This window comes from Pleurodeles waltl, chromosome 7 (assembly GCF_031143425.1).
Source record: "Pleurodeles waltl isolate 20211129_DDA chromosome 7, aPleWal1.hap1.20221129, whole genome shotgun sequence".
Classification (NCBI taxonomy): domain Eukaryota; kingdom Metazoa; phylum Chordata; class Amphibia; order Caudata; family Salamandridae; genus Pleurodeles; species Pleurodeles waltl.
Genome location: NC_090446.1, coordinates 298,416,212 through 298,437,197, shown reverse-complemented (window position 1 = coordinate 298,437,197; position 20,986 = coordinate 298,416,212). Strand labels below are relative to the sequence as shown.

The window sequence follows — 20,986 nt, the reverse complement described above, 5'->3', positions numbered from 1 at the left end:
TTTTGTAAGGTTTCAAGATGTTGAGAGCTTTCCTGGTGGCTCCGTCATTTTCCACAGCTCCCAGAGTTTAACTGAAAATTGCATGGGTGGCCTCAAGAGAGAAAGAGAGGGAGGATGGATAGGGGGAAGTAGAGCGAAAGCGACCAGAGAGGGAGAGGAGAGTGTGGAGAGAGAGAGAATGGGAGGCTCTCAAAAGGGAGGTAAGGCAAGGAGACAGAGGAAGCTTGGCTGGTCTGATTATTTTTATCATGTCTGTTTTTGGATCCCCAGTCAAGCCCTGAATCTGGTACAGTTAATTTTGGGTTCTGTGAGGATAAAACAAGAATGATGTGCAGAGGGTCTAGTAAGGCCTGAAATGACACAGTTTGTCAGGGTAGGAAAAAATCTGAATTGGGGATGGGGGGAAGAGGAGAAGTCGCTGTTTCTATTCTGATGAGACAATGTTCTGGGGGTCGTAGGGGGTGTGGGCATTGGGTGGGGTTGCAGAGGAGAAGGTGCCACCTAAGACATAAAGGAGGCTGGCATGCGAGGCTATGCATCGAAGAGGAGAGATTAAAAGAGCATATTATATTTCTTATTTTGCAAATGCTAGGACCAAAAAATCACTTCCTCTGGCAGAGGCCACAAAATACACATGAACACCATGGAAATCTGGATATTCCATTAAATGCCTCATGGTTAGTCCTTTAATGCCTAGTCTTGGTGGCCTCTGATTTAGTTTGGTGAAGCTACCTGCACGTTTTTCAAATTTACGCCACTGATGGCAGCTATGGTTTAACAAACCCTTTTTAGTCCATACATGGTGCCTAAATGTGATGTGACGCCGATCTAAAGACTTTCTGTAGAAAACCTCAATGCTTGACGCCCTATGTGGGAGATTCGAGAGAGAGCTATGCTAATGTCAAAGGCTTTGGAAGCTTGAGGGCTGATTGGCTGATTAAGTGTGTGAGCTACACAGGTGACTTCTCATAAACGTATGAACATTTGTCGAGAAAAATATAGATTTTAAACGTCTTCTTGATGTCCTAAACTTTCTGTGTCAAAATTGGGATTTTCCAGGCACTTTGATATTACCAGTTCCCCCATTTGACAGAAATTAATGATGTGACGGATTTCACTGTGGGTGTCCAGTGTCGAGTCATCAATGACGAAAACACGCTCAAGGGGTATCCATCGAGGAGCAAATGCTCATCATGTAAAGTCACCTGCTGTGATGTTGCAAGAGAAAAAGTAGCTCTAGGTGCGTGTGACGAGTTTCTGAAAGCCGCCAGATGGATGCTGCTAGTGCAAATCACGTGGCATCCATCCGGGTTAACAACTGGTACAAAGCATTTAAGCTCCAATTAAATCTTGCATATGCATTGTTTAATTTGTATAAAAAAGAACAATAAGTGTCTAGTGTTCACCTTTCTGTGTATAGGCAAGGGGGTGCCCAGCGATCTCCTCTGCTGACGTGCGGATATTAGTTCAGGTACATGAGGCAAAATATAAATAAAGCGTCTGATGCGGCAACCTGACAGTCACGCACCACGCCAGATAATAAATGCACTGTCTGTGTGTACCTTTCTTCATGGCACACCGCTTGCTAGCCTGCGCCGACCCAGCATCATACTGGCAACGGGGCAGGGACCTGTGCCCGCGCCCTGCCTCTACTTCGGCCACTACAGTTCTTGCAGGCGCAGGCCACTCACCGTCCTTCCACTACAGCAAAATGGCACACGGCGGCGCCCACCTACAACTGCGGAGAGGCCTTAGTCCTAGACTCCACCCACAAACACCACAAGGACATGTCCCAGCCAGTGTCCAAACTCTGGCATAGGAAGAAATCAGCTGAGCACCAGAGCACCTGAGCCAGCCAGTAACTCACCAGTGCCTGCTCCTGCCAGCATATCTGCCACCGCAGGTAAGCCCCCTACTTCCCAGCGGGCCCCCATAGACCTTACTATCCCTCACCAGTATTACCTTTCCTCCGTCAAGTGGCTGTTTTGCATGCCCACCTCACGATCCAGCGCTCGCGCCGAAAGAAGACTTCTCTACCTCGCCAAGGAGTCTGTAAAGCCACCCCCACATAGACAACCCCACAGGCCAAATGACTGCCCTGCCAAAGGCCAGAAATGGACTGCTTGCGGCAACTACAATCAATTCACCAAAGTTTCATCAAAACACAAGTTCTTGTAGCTATTCACACGATCACTGAAACATCAAGTGGGTCAGAAGACATGGATGACGACGACGTTGCTGAGTACTCAGTAAAAATTGTCTTCACCTTGGGGCTGGCTCACTCCACACTCTGCCCACTCCACTAGTGCCAGCTCCAAGTGGGACAACAGACAGTCACCACGACGATCGACAAAGGAGCTTCCAATAACCTCATATCTGCGGATACCTACCACATGCTGCATAACCGCCAACACTCGAAAATGCCAGGGTTAGAGTTTTTGCATATGGCTATTCCTAACCACTGCCCATGCTAGGAAGTTTCAGACCATCCGTGTCCCATGGAGAAGTGAGAGTAGGCACCACCATTTACATAGCAGGTGTTGGTCATGGCATGCTAGTGGGTGGCCACACAGGGGAAACATTGGGGTTGATCTCCTTTGCATTCGATGTACATGTCGAGGAGCTTCAGAATATCCCATCAGAGTTTGAAATAGTATTGCAATGGACTGGCTCTTTGAAAAGAAAAGTTGTGCAACTACACATCAATCACTCAAACCAGTAGCTCTATGTCACTGGTGTATAGTCTTCCACCTCAGACCGAAGGTGGAGGAAGAGTTGAACAAAGTAGAACATGCCGGCATCATTGAGAAGGTAAATGGCCCCACAGTGTTGGTTTCCCCCATTGCAGTAGCAAAGAGAGAAGCAACCTGGAGAAGTCCACATCTGCATGGACATGTGGCTTCCAAACATGACAATCAAGCAGAATCTCCCTCTGACTCCCACGGCTGATTACATCATGGAGCTCAACTGGGCAAAATGGTTCACCAAAGTTGATCTTTTGCTCAGGGTACCACTAGCTACCTCTACACCCGACTCGAGGTACATAACCACATTTTCCAACCATTTAGGACTCTGGTGATACAAACAACTAAATGTTGGGATACTGAGTGTCACTGAAGTATTTCAGAACACCATCCAAGAAATGCTCACCAGTTTGTCTGGTGTCATCAATGTCAGCAATCACAACCTCATCATTGCCAAGTCCATGAGGGAACACCATGAAAGCCTGCAAAGGCTTCACCAAAGAATCTGGGACTCCAGACTAACACTCCACCAAGATAAGTGCAATTCCTAAAACAACAGATTAGCTTCTTTGGCTATAACTTCTCTGCGAACGGAGTGGCTTCAGATTCACAGCAAGTGTGTGATGCCCAAGAAGCCCCGCCCTAACCAGTGTGTCTAAAGTGAGACGTTTTCTGGGGATCGTAAACTACTGTGGATGGTTCATATCGGATTTAACAAGCCTCACCCGGCCCCTCCACAAACTCACAAAGACTACAACCCCTTGGCCCTGGGGTGCAGCACAGGAAGAAGCCTTCCAACAAATAAAAAAAAGCCCTCTCTGCAGACACCACACTGTCATACTTCGATCCACTGAAGCCAACAAGCATCACAGTTGATGCAAGCCCTAAAGGGCTAGGGGTTGTCTTCAGCGAACAGCAACACCAGGAAGTCTGAACCCACGTGGCATATGCCAGCATATCACTCACTGTGATGGAACAACGATACTCTCAGATTGAAAGGAAGGCTATTGCCATACACTGGTTCTGCAGGCATTTTTATATATACATCTATGGACACCCCTTCATGGTCACTACAAACCACAAACCCCTTAAAACCCTGTTCCAAGGTACAGCGTCCAAACCACCACCGCATCGGAAAATGGATGCTCCATTTACATGAGAACGACTACCAGGTGGAGTATCGATTAGTTACAAACAAACCTGTCCCGGTATTCCTGTGCTGCCATCCAGAAAGAAGCAGAAGAAGCTGAGAAAATGGAAGACTATGTCTGATATGTGTGATAGTGAGACAAAGGCCACTTCCTATTTCCCTCAATGCCATATGACTTGCCACACAGGCCGACGAATGCCTACAACTGGCAATTGAAGCAATCCAGCCAGGAAGGTGGTATGTGCTAAATGAAGACCTATCCCAGAAAATCACAGAAGCAAATAAAGTCATAGAATCTTTGTTCAACGTGCATCAGAAACTCATGACTGATGCCAGCAGATGTTTGCTACAAGGACCCAGCCTGGTGAAACCACCCATTATCATCAAAAAGTCTGGCTTCCACGAATGGATGAGATGGTTGAAGATGCTGTAAGATCCTGTCAGTGGTGCCAAGTATCAGGACCCCCAGATGCACCAGCCCCAGCACTCACTGAACCTGGGCCCCAGCAGCCTTGGGAGTGTGCTAGCCTGGGTTTCGGCTGTCTCCCTGATGGGTTGTACACCCTCATCTTGATAGACGACTAAACCAAGTTCTCAGAGATAGAGCTAGTTGGATCGTGAGCAGTCAAAGAGGTCATCCCGAAAATGGAGAAGATGATCGCCACACAAGGCCTGATGAAGGAGCTCAAAACAGACAATGGACCGCCATTCCAAAACTGTGCAGCCAGACTAGATAATAAATACACTGTTTGTGTGTGTGTCTTTCTTCACGGCACACCGTGTACTAACCCTTGCCCTGGTCCAGCATCACAAAGTGCTTTAGTCCAGAATTTGTAGGAGCTGCCACTAATGCTTCTAATTTCCAAGGGTCTGAATATCGAGGTGCATTGTTTCATTGCCTCTTTCTTCCACCTATCTACACTTCTTGTCTCTTTATCTCACTCTTTCAGGCTCTTTATTCCTCCCTACTTGTCATTGTTTTCCTTACTTACTGTTTCTCTTTCTTCCCCCCTTTTCTGCCTTTCACAGACTTGCTCTTGGTCAAAGTCCAATTAAGAAAAATAAATAAATACCGGTCCCCTACTGGCACAAATTAAGCAGTTTACACCTGTGAGAAATCTAAACAATCTGTGTGGCGTAAGCCAATAAGTCACCCCCTGATTGGAGGAGAGATAAAACTATCTTTTCATGGATAGAGATTGCTTGAGAAATCAGACCTATTATTCTGCGTACACCTTGGGGAAGTTCCAGCCAGGAAGCAATACCATCAGGCCCCCGTGACACAGAGTCTGGCTCTGGAGCTATTCTCTTTGAAGAAAGAAGACGTGCTTCAGTGAATCAATCTTTATATGGCTGTTCTTCCAAACCGACTCAGGGCTCTGCCTGTAACTCGGGTGTACTGAATGACTGCTTTGGAACCTACATTCACATTTTGAACGTTCTCAAACTGGTAATGCTTTTATTGATGTACAACATCAATAGAGCTATATTAAATGTGTGCGTGTGTGTGGGGGTGAGGTGGAAGAAAGAGATATATCTCTATCTATCTATCTATCTATCTATCTATCTATCTATCTATCTATCTATATATATATATATATATATATTTCTTTTTTCCAATTAACAAACTTGTGCCCTAAGGTAACTATAACTTGTGCCATCGCCATGCACAGTTGTCTCATCAATAATTTTATTGCAAATTTTGCAGGGAGGAAATGAAAGATGGCATAGAATATGTCATCAATCATATAATATGTGAATTAATTTTCTGTTCATGGCGAAGGCTCGAGTTATAGTTACCTTAAGTTGCGAGTTTTAGTTAATTGAAAGAACTCTAACTATAACTGCTGAATTTCTATGGTTTTGTACGAGTAAATTCAGAACCTTACTATAACATCCCAGTAACCTATGTTTTTTCAGTAAATTTCTATGTTTTTTTAACATATTGTAATTTTCATTGCTATACGTGTATCTAACCACCTTGCGCGGCGGCGGTTGACCACGGGTCAATCCCTGTAAGCACTCAACCTTGCACCGTGCACTGCCTTCTCCTGTGCACAGTAGGAGTTGCCAGCAAGGACTGGCCTGCAGTCAGTCCCTGCAGCAACCCCCTAACACCCAACCCAATGCTGTGCACTGCCCTTTGTACATGCACAGCAGAAGTTGGCCACAGCCTCTCTGGATGTGAGAACAAGTATGAGAGGCTGTATCTGGGGTAAGAGTGGCTGTCAGAGTGTCTGTCTGGGTGTGAAAGTGCATAGATCAGTGTTTTAGTAAATGCCTCAGTATGTGTGGGGGTCTGTGAATGGGTGCATCAGGGTGTCAGTGTGTCTTTGATTCGGTGTGTGATGGTCTGAGTCGGTGTGTGAGTGGGTGCGTAAGTGTCTGAGTGGGTGTGTGAATTGGAGAAATGATTGAAAGAGAGACAGAGAGAGTGAAGAAAGTGAGAGGGAGAAAGATAGAGTTTTTTAGGCTTTGATGTCTGATATACTTATAATGAGTTATTTGTCTCCAACTTGAAATAAAATATATTTGTTTTTTTAAATATAATATTTTAAAAATATATATATATATATATATAGAAATGAGTCCAGCTGGACTCGAACTCCCAAAGCTCAGTGTGAAGGTCTGTGACCTTCACGCTGAGCTATGGGATTTATTTTTATTCTTTTATTTTTTTCAGCCCATTATAGGCTATCTGGAACTCGAGGGAGCCCTCAAGGGGTCCCTCCTTATTAATTAATTAATTTACTTTTTTAAAATAAAAAGTCTTTTACGGTCTACCCGGCACTGCGGGGGAAGCCAGTGCCATTACTTCAGCAATCACAGAGCTGCTTTAACAGCAGCTCCGTGGTTGCTGAAGCATTTCATCCCACGCTTGTTTTAAAAAATATATTTTTTGACACAAATTTGCGAATATCGTAAATTTGTGGCAATTGTTTTTTTTAATGTTTTTTTGCTGTAGGGTGTCTCTCTGGGACGCCCTCACTAGTGCTAAGGGGTCAAGGTGACTCTACCCTGGCCCCTTTCCTTTTTTTTCTTGTTTTCTGATGGCTGCCAACACTTCCTGGTTTGAACTGTTAAGTATATTATAATAATATTGATATTATAGGTTGAACTGTTGGTAGACAATCAAAGCTGTGCGTTTCCCTGCACAAGCTCTTCTTTGTTCATGAATACCTCGCGGCCAGAGACATACAAATTTGAATTTACCAAAGTTTCTCAAAAACTACTGAATGGATTTACACCAAATAAGCGAAAGCATAATCTGCTTAAGGAAAGCTAACTGTCTGCCAAATTTGGTATAATTCCGTCCAGTAATTCGGGCTGTAGATGTGTTTAAAGAATCCTTTGGTAATTAACGTGGGAAACACAATGTTTTTTGAGCCCCCATTTTCAAACCCCCCACTTAACGGATTACCTAAAAACTTTCAGTGCTCAACAAGAACCACCTCAACACTTTTTTTGGAACATTTTGTGAAGATTCGTCAAACGGTGCCAAAAATACAGGCAAGTAAAAAAGAAAACACTTTTTCTATGGAAACATGGTCCTAACTATAACTACCTAGTGGTGACTGCCACTAGATTTTATATATATATTATATATCTATATATCTATCTATATCTATATCTATATCTATCTATATATCTATATCTATCTATATCTATCTATATCTATCTATCTATCTATCTATCTATCTATCTATCTATCTATCTATCTACATATATATATATATATATATATACAAACAAAAGGTCATAGTCCAGACACTGTGCACCCAGACCAATCTTCCTCAATGTATACATCCAAAGAAAATAAACCACTGAACTCAGTTTAAAAAAAAAAAAATAACAACATTTAATCCATGTCAGCAAAAACCAACCAATGTGTTTCAACTCCAAAGAGTCTTGTTCACAGCTGGTGGGTCCTTTTTCAATGTCCATTAAATACTACGACACATTCAGCCCATAATGAGGCATTCTTGAGAATCATATCGGACATTGAATGGCAAGAAGACTTCATGTTGGTTATGATTTATTTGTATACATCTATTAGACATGACATTGGTCTTAATGCTGTAAAATACTTCCTGAGACAAAGGAAACTAAAGGAGTCCAAACATTCCAACATGCTGTTGGAGATGATTGAAATATGTCTGTACAACAATATCGTTATTTCAGTCGTGAAGAGGCAAGGAAAGGAGTGGAGCTGTTTTTTTTTTTACCAGGGTTTCTTTGGCTCCCAGTGTAGGCCCTGGAAGGGTTCCATTTTTCTATAAACTTGGAAAGTCTGTTTGCTTGTTAATTCACATTTGTCCTAATTTTATGCAAATATTACAAGGTTTTCGATTAGGCTTTATTCTGTTCAGGATCACCCTCTGGAGCTAGATATGTGGTATAATGTATATTTGGGCCCATAGTGCTCCCAGCCTTTCATGCCACCCTCTCTGAGCAACCAATGAATATGAACATCATTGCTGCAACATGCCCTGCTCATGGTGGCATCATAGGGCGTACCACAAACAAGCCCTCAGGGGAGCACCAGGCATCTTTGGGTGATTTCTGTCACCATTACCTGCCATGTCATGTAAGAAGTCTCCCAAATGTATTTTAAAGAGTTCTCTGAACTACTCCAACAGATGTTCACTTCTACTTTGGCATGCAAGAAATGTCATCATCTTTTGGCAAGAATTGCAAGGGAGTTGCCTGCCTTTATTAGGCAATCTAAATGTAATTTAGAATTAAAACTTAGACTTCCCACGAGAACACCTAGATTCCAAATACTTTTGTTGTGACCCTATCAATGTCTATAATGTGGACAGCAGAGCAGCTGTTTATCTGAGTATCGGAGTAATATCTTGGTTGTGCCTTCACTACTTTGGAGTTGATGTAACAGAACCTGTCCCAAAGTGTATGTAGTAATATGGATGGTTATGCCTCCATACCCTTGAGGGGTTCAAGGCAGACCCTTTAATGAGGTGTCTGCCAAATCCTAGGGTTGTACATTCACCACTTTTGGTAGTACCACTTCTGAGGTGTCTGTCAATCTCCTTGAGCCGTGCCTTTGCTCTTCAGGGTGTTCTCCCCAGACCCTTTACTGAGCTGCCACCTACAGAGGTGTGATAAGTGTACTACTCATCAAAGCATGTTACAGGAGAGGAATTTCATTATTCTCAATTATAGAAAAAAGATGATGATGGCCTTAGTAAATTTTACTGGGACACTGTCACAAAGGTATGTGGTATGGCTTCTCTCTCTATTTCACATGGTAGTTGTTGCCAGATTGGTGATGTTCCATTATTGCAGGTTTGTGTAAAGAAAGTCCTATCAGTTCATGGAAGGACAGTTCCATCAACATGTGGAGGGTATTCTCATCAATAAGTGGAGTGGTAGTCAATAAATAAGTGAGGTGTGTAATCTCATCAATAAGTGGACGAGTATCCCCATCAATAGGTGGATGAGCTCACCTCCAAAAGTGGAACTTTATACTCATCACTAAGTGGACTTAGGGGTCATGGGTTAGAAGAGAGGGAGTCTCATGAAATCGTGGAAAGTTGCCCTTGTCAATAGGTGGATAGGGTAGTGTCATCAATACGTGGAAATGTCTTCATTAATAAATGAAGGGATAGTCTCATCAGTAAGTGAAGATGCATCCTCATCAGTAAGAGGAGGGAGTAGTCTCATTCATTAGTGGAGGGGTATCTAATAAGTGAATGGGTATTCCCACGGATAAGTGGAGGGGTAATCAGTCAATAAGTGGAGTGGATAATCTCATCAATAGGTGAATGAGTATCCCCATCAATAGGTGGATTGCTCATAGTGGGCAAGATCACCATACTGTTTTACCAGCAGGTTGACATGAGTCGCACTAACTAAAAATAAGAGAAACACAGGAGAGGAATGTTCCATTAAGCTTTCTGGAGAGCTACATTTAGTGAACAACACTGGAAGGCCATACAGCCACACATGAAAAAAGTTTTGAAGAGAGGTGAAAACAGAACTGTCTGCTTTTCGAACACGTCTCTGATAGAAACTTTGTACTTTACTATGCAAACATAAGGCTACATAGCAGATCCCTTCCCCTCTTTGTATAGAATAACTAGATAGAACGATATAACTAGATTTGCGAATTAGGGAGAACCAGACAAGAAGACTGATTGCTTGAGTGGATATGATGGAAAACCATTATTCAACTGTAGCCCCAATAGCTTTCTGAAGTATCGAAGGATCGTTATTTAGCTTGGCATAAAATAGTTAGGGAGACTATTAACAATTCAGCCAATATCAATACCATGAAACTGTTAGCACATAGGTGTTAGGCAGGGATTAGACTAATCTCTTAGAGGAAGTAGAGATGGGTGATTTTTGGGTTTTTCGAATGTTCATCTCTTTGTGTATAACGACTGCTGAGATTGCCTATCTTATTTAAGCGTAAGATTGTTGTGCTGATTGTACATAATGAATAATCACTTACTATAAAAGTATCCATCGCTGTTTAGTTAACTATTTCCTGTTGCTGGGGTTAGAATTCATGCATTAACATATAACTCCTGCAGATAAGAGTTTCTCTGCCAGGGATATCTGAATTACAACACTCGGAATCTGGATGAGGCTAGTTCTTCATAGACAAGAGTGTGAGATACCTCTCAGGTCTCCTCGTTTTTCAAACGTGTTTACTGAGTATGGCATGACACCATCCTTCACAGACATCACATATAGTTACATCGACAAAGGCGATATATAACTGCACAGCATATCATACACAAGTTGATTGATAACTAATACAGAAGACCATGTGGAATTTCCCCACTTGGTAGTAATTGGATGATACAGTATTTTCCCCATATTTAACTCACAGTATACTTGTCCATCTTGTTCATACCCGTGTTTTGTCTGTAATAAGTACAATATGCAATATCCTCTTGAGTCAAGGACATCACTGCCCTCAAACTGAGATGATCACAACATTTTCAATGTCAATACAAGGCCCTTTTGCATGTGTGTATAACTCACAGATATGGAGCAAGCACAGGTAAAGGCATTAGCATATTCTATGGTGACATTTATTGATTGAGGAAATACACATGTATGCAAATTGTTATTCAATGTATTGGTATTATGATATCCTAGTTGAATTATATATTCCCATAGCTATTCTTCATGTATTGTACTTATAGGAAATGCATGCATAATCATGTATTAAAATGTGCATTGAGTCCTATGTTAAGCTGGCTGGAGTTAAGGCCTGAAATGTTTTCTGTGTTTAACCTTCATAGTGGAGTTTTACTCCCATTGGCTATTTCTTGATTTGCAGGTGTGACTGCACAAGTCTCCAGGTAATGCGGAGCTTAATTTTTAGTGTTATACAAAGGGGTATGGGAAGATGGGAGGCCAAGGATGAGGAGTGTTAATAAGGAGCCATGAAGAAGAACTCCTCCCAGGATTCCTGGACACAGGAGGCATCCAAAGTCATCCTGATGCTTGGGTCGAAAGATGAAAAGCTAATGGAAGTGCTCAGAAAGTGGAAAGTTGCCAGTGCTGACATCAGCTACTGGAAGTTCTGCAGAGATTAAAGTTGTGTTTAGTTAGTTACAGAGGCAAATTCCTTTTACCCTTTGACTAAAGCAGGCCCTTAGAGACTTAGGCCCTAATTCTAACCTTGGCGGACGGCGGAGGCCGTCCGCCAAGGTACCGCCGTCAGAACACCGCACCGCGGTCGAAAGACCGCTGCGGTGATTCTGACATTTGCCCTGGGCTGGCGGGCGGCCGCCAAAAGGCCGCCCGCCAGCCCAGGGCAAATCAACCTTCCCACTAGGATGCCGGCTCAGAATTGAGCCGGCGGAGTGGGAAGGTGCGACGGGTGCAGTTGCACCCGTCGCATATTTCAGTGTCTGCTAGGCAGACACTGAAATACTTTGTGGGGTCCTCTTACGGGGGCCCCTGCCGTGCCCATGCCATTGGCATGGGCACCGCAGGGGCCCCCAGGGGCCCCGCGGCACCCCCTACCGCCATCCTGTTCCTGGCGGGCGAACCGCCAGGAACAGGATGGCGGTAGGGGGTGTCAGAATCCCCCATGGCGGCGCAGCAAGCTGCGCCGCCATGGGGGATTCTAAGGGCAGCGGTAAACCGGCGGGAGACCGCCGGTTTACCCTTTCTGGCCGCGGCTGAACCGCCGCGGTCAGAATGCCCTGCGGGGCACCGCCGGCCTGTCGGCGGTGCTCCCGCCGACCCTGGCGGGGTCAGAATGACCCCCTTAGAGAGATACAGACCTCTTTTCCTTTGCTTTGGCTGATGTAGCTTTATGCTATGCACATCTCTTTTCTGCAGAACTTTTACTGAGGTCTTTATGATGCTGACTTTTTAGTCATTTCCTATTTCCATAATTTGGAGAATTCATATGATTCCCTTAGCTTTAACTGAAAAGTTAGATTTATTTAGATGCAGTGGTTAGGCAGGAAGAACAAAGCTTGGACTCTAAACACTAGGTGTTGTTTTTAATCTTTTGTATTTCCGCTACAAAGATTTTGGTTTGCCTTCTGCTTGTATGAATTAATCTGATTTGAGGCTTTAAATAACCTTTGGTGATCCTGTACTTATATAGTATGTTTTTGAGACTCATTTACATATGTCTGGCTTTGAATATGTAATAAATCTTTTGAACTTTAATTCTGCCGCCGAGGTTCAAAGTTTTGCTGAATGAGATACACTGCAAATTGATTGAAATGTATTAATGTGTCTCTCCTTACCCCTTAGAACTCTTAAAAATATTAATCAGAGCTAGAAATTAGTGAATGAGCCAGATGCATTATTACTTAGTACTCTATAAACCTGTCAATTGGCAAGGCTGGCGGCAGGTTCCTAAAAAAAACTCCACTTTTATCACTTTTTACTACGAACTAAGCACAGAAGAGGTCTTTATCACATGGAGTATGCTGCTACAAATAATAGGTATGTTTACAATACCACAGAGTGTACCTTGTAATTATTAGTTTGTATCCCTTTTCATCAGCTCAGAAGCTGTGATAAACAAAAACCCTCATGGGGTGCCTCCATGGTGGTAAACAGGTAGATACTGTATGTGACTTCCCGGCAAGCCTTCCTTTATTAACCCTTGCCTACATCTTGGTGGCTTAAATGACTTGATGAACGATGTTAGGGTGGCATGACTGTTTCTTACCTGATTGATGGAGCTTGATTCATTGCTGCTTTCAGGAATCGGGCTGTACTCTTCTTCCCAGCTCTGAAACTTGGGGGGTATCATGATTTCAACAGAGTCCATGTGGTCCAGGCTCCTGAAAGGCAGAGAGGAATCATGAAAGATGAGAAACAATGAGTCTCTGGAAGACCGATGACTCCAAGCCACCAGTGATGCTGTGATCCATTACTTCCTGGTGTTTAGTTTAACAACCCTATCGGTTCTGGGAGCTGAAGTTCTCATTCGCTTCAGTTGATCTGCCAGAACTAGAACACATCAACATTAAGATTTATGAATGAAAACCCATGGCCTGGAACATTTATTCCTTGGTGACATGGATCAGCCGGCAATCTTAGTCTGTGAAATTCAAGAATTCAAAACTTTGTAGCCACTATGCTAATGGTTGAACACTGCCCCAGCAGGACAGGAGAGCGAGTGACATGAGAAACACTACAATGCTTTAAGTGGGCCGGTACTCACCGCGACTGAGTACTGGCACTTCTGAAGTTTTCACCCTTAAGTACCGGAACTTGTCCTTGTCCAGGAAGAGTACCGGTACTCTGCGGGGCTGTAGCAAGGCTCATGTTATGAACGTGTAGCAATGTAGGACAAGCATTGCTCTGTTTCTGATCAGATTGACTACCAAAAGAGCAAGCGCGGCTCCTCCGCTAGGGCAGAGGAGCGTCACCCCCCCACCATCAGCAGCAGCAGCTGCAAACCTTTTACCCAAAAACGATAATAAACAATGTTTATTACCGCTTTTTAGTAAAAGGGGTGGGGCCACAGGCTGTGATGAGCACTGAGAGTGCACAGCACTCCCCCTGACTGCGCATGTATCTTTGGCCGGACATCTCGGGACGGGCAAACACACATGCGCAGTAGGCTGTCTCCAGCCCGGCACTGTGTTGTCAGGCTGGAGAGAACAGGCACAAGCTTCCAGTCTGCCTGGAAGTGCCCTGGCTGGGAGCTCCTAGCCAATCCTAACGCTGCTTTGTGCAGGGAGCCTGCCTGCAGGAGAGGAGCGACGCTGTGGTGATGGCGGCGATGATACAGGTAAGTTTTTTATTTTTTATTAATTCCGCCCCAAAGCTGCGCCGCTCCCCTATTTAGCACCGCGAGCCGCTTCTGCAAAAGAGCTGTGAATATATGTACTGTCAGGCGATCGTACATGGAGTAAAACCACCTGAAATTTACTATGTACCAAGCTTCTCTCACTCTTTTGCTGAACACCTGGGGATTGGAGTGTTTGTGGCAACACAGAACCTGGATGTGAAACGGCCGCCCTGTAGTAGTCTGTTATCACAGTAAAAGCGGCTTCAGAACCCTTTCTAGTGAAACAAAGAAATACCTCAAGAAAGTTTCTGGTCAGCACTCCTTTTCATTTTGGACAGTCAGCAGGCAGCACTACCCAGAATATCCCAAGGCAGCGCTACACACGAAAACCCAAAATAGTTTGAATTTGAAAAAACGTTGTGCCCCCTTCTCATTCAATCATACTGTGGGTGTTCAAAGCACACGGGAACTGCAGACATTGGTGTTATGCGTGCCTGTAGCCAGGACGAGTGTGAAGGGAATGTCACTGATCATCCGAAGGAGTAAACACATACATTTAAAGTACAACTGGAGTATGGCATTTGTAATAACAAATCAGATCTAGCGAATGATGTGCGTTTGCGAGTGTCTGTGCGAGTGTCTGTATGTATGTGTCTTTCAAATGGGCAGTTTTCTATTTCAGCAGATTATGCTAATAACTTTTCTTCCGAGAGCAACAGAGTTTGTAACAGCATAGGCTGCTCAGCCACACACCAAATGAATAGGGTTTGCACAATGGAAATATGGAGTACTTCATATATTAGAACTGTGAATTTACAGTAAGGCAATGCACAGCGCTACATAAAACGCCTACATAAATAAATGAATAGGTGCTACCTACAATGGAAATGCAACCTTTTATTAGCTATGCAGTTTAAATAGTAATCCTCACAACCCACAATCAAAATAATCCTTTACTAAAACAATGGAGCTATATGATGTATTAACAAAGGCACCAGGCACTAAGTGAGGGTTCCTGCATTGATGCAGCTTTGCAATCAGCCAAGAATGGGTGGCTGAGGAAAGGCGGATCTTTGTAAGAACGCTCCACATACATGGCAATAAACTGATTCTTTTTCACTGAAGGCCGTTTGTTAGCGCTGGGGTATCCTTACAAGATTGCACAATTTTGTTCTTCCCACTCATGGTCTGACTCCAATGACCGCGTCCTTTAACGCAAAGCCGGCAATATTTGTTTCTTTTTAAGTAAATTTATATTTATAGGTGTGCTACTTTTCAACTGCACCCTAGTGTATGTCTGAATAGACGATTATTTAATGAGTGTACATAGAAGAATTTCATAATACACGTACTGCCTACAGCGTCGGCAAATATGTATTTCTGTTCTGAGAACGCCAATTGCTTGAGAGGTGTCTATGGGCAAGAGCACCTTTATTCAAGGGGTCGGTTTTTTAAGGGGCCAGTGTGGTGGCCAGAGTTCAAATGCCATACTCTCCACCAAAAAGACAAATAACTGACCTCTGGCTTGTCCTCATAAGGTGCTTGGGTATGGTAAATATACATTTATAAATTGCGTACTGGGTCCTTGAAAAAGCTGGGATGGACGCAAGCACGGCCTGTAATCACTCACATATAGTATTTTGGTGCCAATTCCGGTTATTTCATCACAGAATTGATGAAAGTCAGAACAGAGTTGACAGATGGCAGTTTTGCTTTATAGAGGACTCTTCGCCAAATAAACTTTTACTTACATCGCCAAAGTTGCGAGTACGCGTTTATTTGAAGTCATCTCTAAAGCATGAGTGCCATTATCAATTCTGTTCTCTCAGTGCCAACATTCTAAGACGAGCTTCAATATAACGTTCTAATTCAGAATCTAGATCATACCAGGGAAGGAGAAACACGCGCGTGTGTGTGGGGGTGGAGGGGGTGAAAGGAAGGACAAGGGAATATACCATTCAAGTTATTATCTATTTCCGCATCACCATTCACAGATGTACTCCGAGAACATCTTGATCGCAATAGATGCTGCCACCTTAGCCAAAGTAAACCAAGTAAATAAAATTAAATTTGTAAAGCCATTGCTTAGGTGCACAGCTCTTTCTCTGTGGCTTCTTGTTTCTCGCTACGTGCATTTCTCACCAATCATTACCATGCAACAAACTCATGCGAACAATAGCTACGACCACGAGGTGGCAGCAGTGCTCGACTAATGACACTGAGCTCGCGGCCGTTTATTTCACCTTTCTCCTTTGGAATGCCAGTGACGTTCTAGGTTTGTGCAAAGATAATAATACATCGTCTTGTTACTTTATATCACTTACAGTCTAGAGCGAAGCATGTACCGTTGCTCTAATACACCATACAAAATCAGGTCAGTCTTGTAGTATTTCTGGGAGACATAGCCATTGGCCAAGCATATTTTTTGCCCTCCTTCGCCCTTTTCATTGCAAACACATAGCAAGACTAATGTTTGTAACACACGCTGACTGCAGGCGATCCTCCAGGATGCAGGTATCTGAGTGTGTGAGCTTCGGGTAACGTGTTCTCTCACTGTTGCTTTTTTTTTATTCAAAGCATTTTTTGCTTTGAATGATGACTTATTTTTTGCATTCCCTAATTTTCATTCCTCATCATTTATTTATTTGAATACAAGGTTTAGGGCCTGATTCTTACCTTGGCGGTCGGCGGAGAGGCGGCGGTCGGACCGCGAACAGACCGGCGGTCCAAAAAATGGCATTCTGACCGCGGCTGTCACCGCCGCGATCGACCGCCACTTCCCCACTCCGACTGCCACGGCGGTCATGACCGACGGGCTGGAGTTCGCACACTCCGGCCCGGCGGTCGACCCAAGACTGCCAACCGTATCATGACCCTGCTTACCGCCGCAGTTTTTGGCGGTCGGGAACCGCCATGCGAACCATGGCGGTAGGCACTATCGGGGCCAGGGAATTCCTTCCCTGGCACTGATAGGGGTCTCCCCCACCCCCCACTGCCCCCCACGAGTCCTCCCCCCACACCCTCCACCCCCCTGCCACCCCCCAGAGGTGGTACGAACCCCCTGCCCCCCCCACCCCGACATGCACATACACGCACCCCGACATGCACGCACCCCCAACATGCACATATGCACACCCCCTACACACACACATACACAACGGGGGCACATACCCGCACACATACATGCCGACATGCGCACCCGCCGAACTACACACATTGCCCAAAGGCACAGCAGCACCCCCCGCCCGCATGCACGCACTCACACACCCCCTCTACACACCCCCATGCACGCACACATCACCCAACACCCCCCCACCCCCTCCCCTCACGGACGATCAACTTACCTTGTGCGTTGGTCCTCTGGGAGGCGACGGGAGCCATAGGGACGTGACCGCCAACAGAAGACCGCCAACAGAAGACCGCCACACAGAAATGTGGGTCGTAATTCTGGGGGCGGTGTTCTGCTGGCGTGGCGGTGGAGGTTGACCAGTCTCCACTTTCCCGCCGACCGCCAGTGTGGCTGCTGGCGGTATTCCGGCGGAACGCTCCCAGCGGTCGGAATACGCGCAGCGGCATACCGCCGCGGTCGGCAGTCTTTACCGCGGCGGTAACTCGGCGGTCTTGCGAAAAGACCGCCAAGGTCAGAATCAGGCCCTTAGTCTTTTCATTTGATGATCTATGGGACAAAATACCTAAAACATATAGAGTGGCGTAATGTATCTAGAGTGCCAGCCACAACCAAACAAGGTATGTTGATGAGGACTCCCTAACACTGTTTTTTTAAGGCTTAAAGATATAACATTCACACCATTTATGTAAACGTTATTAAGAGGTATAGAAAACCATATTGGGCCAGATTTTTTTTGATAAACAAATTTTTATTTGTTTTATAAAGCATAGGAAAGAACTTTAAGCAAAGCAGGTAATCACAGCAGTGGACAATTACAGGGTAATATATTTTAGTGACAGACCGCCCGATAGACAGTTTGAATTCAAGTGTGGATCAACCATGGCATTCAGTATAAATTTCAATACCACTTTCTTGTTGTTATCTTTTCCCCGTTTCATGATCATACGACCATCCTTCCCCCCCAAATTTTCTAAAATTTTTGGGGGCAGCCTCTAGATTCATACACCACTTTCTCTTGGTTGGCGCACCAGTCTACGCCCCTTCGCCACTTTCGGATTGATGGGCCCTCGGGGGAGATCCAGGTGGCGGCAATGTCTCTTTTGGCTACCAACATGGCCGTGGCGGCCATAGCTCGCTTCACCTGTGGACCTCCCATCTCCCCCATTACCCCCAGTAGGGCCAGTTTAGCAGATTTCTGAATCTCCCGCCCCAGGGCGGCTCCAATCTCCTGGAACACCCGGCCCCAATATATCTGTATCACGTTACAGGACCATACCACATGAAAGAAGTCGGCAGGGCCTTCCCCACACCGTGGACATTGGGCTGAGGGAAGGAACCCACCCGGTACAGTCTAGATGGTGATAAATAGGCTTTGTGTAAGTAGTAAAATTGGATGGTGCGGAGTATGGCCGACACTGCCAGTTCCTTGGGCGCCATCAGGGCCTCCCTCCACTCCGAGTCCTCTAAGGCACCCACCCATGACTCCCATTTTATTCTGGTGGAGTTCAGGTTTTGGGGGGAGTTATTGATTAACATTTTGTATATTTGGGAGACACCTTTCCCCTTCAGATTGCCCATGAGTAGTTTTGCCTCGAGGGGGTTAAATTCCGGTAAAGGGCTGGTGGATGGTATATGAACCCTCGGGGCATGTCTGAGCTGGAGGTATTTGAAGAACTGTGTCTGGGTTAATTGAAAGTCTGTTTGCATGTCGTGGAAGGATTTCATAGTCTCCCCTTTCCACACGTCGCCCACCAAGGAGATGCCCAACCGGTCCCAATCTGCGAATCCCTCTAGTGATGCTGTTGCGCTTAGCCATTTTCCTGCCCATAATGGGGTCTGGAGTGTAATAGTGGCGTTCCACTGAGTGTATCTCAAGGCTGCATGCCATGCCAGAAAGACTGTTCTGGTCACCTCCCCCACGCTTTGTGGGAGGGGCTCCCCATATAGTAATCCCAAGAGACGTGGGAATCCCAAGTTTTCAAGTTCCACTCGATATGTCGGGTCTCCCTATCCCCTGTTAAACCAGTCGTGGATCACTATCAGTTGGGTGGCTAAATAGTATAGGTAGGGATCTGAGGCCCCTAGGCCTCCGTCGTATGTACCTTTCTTACAGTGATGGGTCGCTACTCGGTGTCTAGTACCCTTCCACAGAAATTGGCCCGTAGCGTTTTCGAGAGCTCTGAACCAGTGACGGGGGATCGGCAGGGGGAAGTTCTGAAAGATATATAGGAGCCGTGGTAGGACCATCATTTGAAAAGGGCTACCCGTCCCATTACATTTAGTGGTAGGGTTTGCCAAGTCTGTAGATCAGACCTGGTGTTGTTTAAAAGTGGCGTCAGGTTTTTGGCCCATGCCAGTTTGGGTAGGGTGGATATCCAAATTCCCAGATATTTGAAGCTGAGTCAGCGTAACAGTATTGAATTCTGCCAGTCAAAGCAATCCCGTGAGCTCGCCAGTGGGACCAGTATTGACTTAGTGGGGTTTACCCTCAGACCCGATGCCTGTTCATAGCGCCGTAGAAGACAGAGGCTGCGTGGGCCTGTTGTGTTAGGGTCCTCCATGTACAGCAGAACGTCATCAGCATATAGTGCTATCCTGTCTTCTTGGAAGTGTCCCCATTTCCATCCACAATACACTGGGCCCGCTCTGATCATCTGGGCCAGGGGCTCAATGGCCAGGACAAACAGGAGGGGAGATTAGGGGCATCCCTGTCGTGTGCCCCGTTGAACTTCGAACGCTGAGGATGGAGTTCCATTTACCTGTACTCGCGCTGTGGGGTTGGCATATAGTGTCTGAACTAGACGGCAGAATTGTGGACCTAGCCCCGCCCGCTGTAGCACCAGGAAGAGAAAGCCCCAATCTACTGAGTCAAAGGCTTTCTCAAAATCTATGAGTAGGAGGGCAAGGTCTTTGTGTATTCTGTGGCGTTCGGCCAGGGCCACATGTAGGCGACGGATACAGTGTCGAGTACTGTGGTTGGCCATGAATCCACATTGGTCTGGGTGGATCAATTGTGGCAGAACCCTCTTTAGACGGTTAGCAAGGATGGTGGCAACATTTTTAACTTCGGTGTTGATCAGTGATATCGGTCTATAGTCAGCACAGTTTAGTGAGGGAGGTTGGGACTTGGGGAGTACCACGATGGTGGCGGCATCTAGTTCTTGGGGAAAGGATCCGTCTTTTCCAACTTCTGTATAAAGTCTTAGTAGATCCGGTGTCACTTCCTCTTTAAGGGCTTTATAGTATTCAGAGGGGAACCCATCAGGTCCTGGTGATTTCCCGACGCTTAGAGTCAATATGGCGGTTCGTATCTCTTCCTCATTGATAGTTTCATCTAGGATTTGCCTTTCCGCTATGGGTAGTCATGGGAGGGGAACCTCGTCAAGCATACATTGGGCCTGTTTCAGGTCAACCCAGACAGACTTTTGATAGAGTGTTTGGTAATATGTAGCAAAGGCGTTCGCTATTTCCGGGTGTTTTACCATGGGATTCCCTTCTCCGTCATAGATTTCGGGGACTATCCTGGAGGCGTGGTGGCGAGACACCAACCAGTATAGCATCTTTCCGGATTTGCTTCCCTCCCCATACACCCTCGCTGTGGCGGCCCTCCACAAGTGTTTCGCCGCCTCTAGGGACTGGTCCCGGATCTCTTCTCGGATTAGGATTAGCTGCCGTTCCGTCCTGTCATCTGGATCTGTTATGTTTTGATGTTC

General features: G+C 45.4%; 1 protein-coding gene across 1 annotated transcript in view; it reads right to left on the bottom strand.

Moving 5' to 3' along the window:
• The window catches only part of DLGAP4 (DLG associated protein 4), a 1,552,488-nt gene that overhangs the window by 246,012 nt on the left and 1,285,490 nt on the right, over positions 1-20,986 (bottom strand). Inside the window, exon 8 of the mRNA XM_069243703.1 lies at positions 13,073-13,187. Coding sequence (XP_069099804.1) covers positions 13,073-13,187 — 115 coding nt within the window. The remainder of the gene's footprint in view (positions 1-13,072; positions 13,188-20,986) is intronic.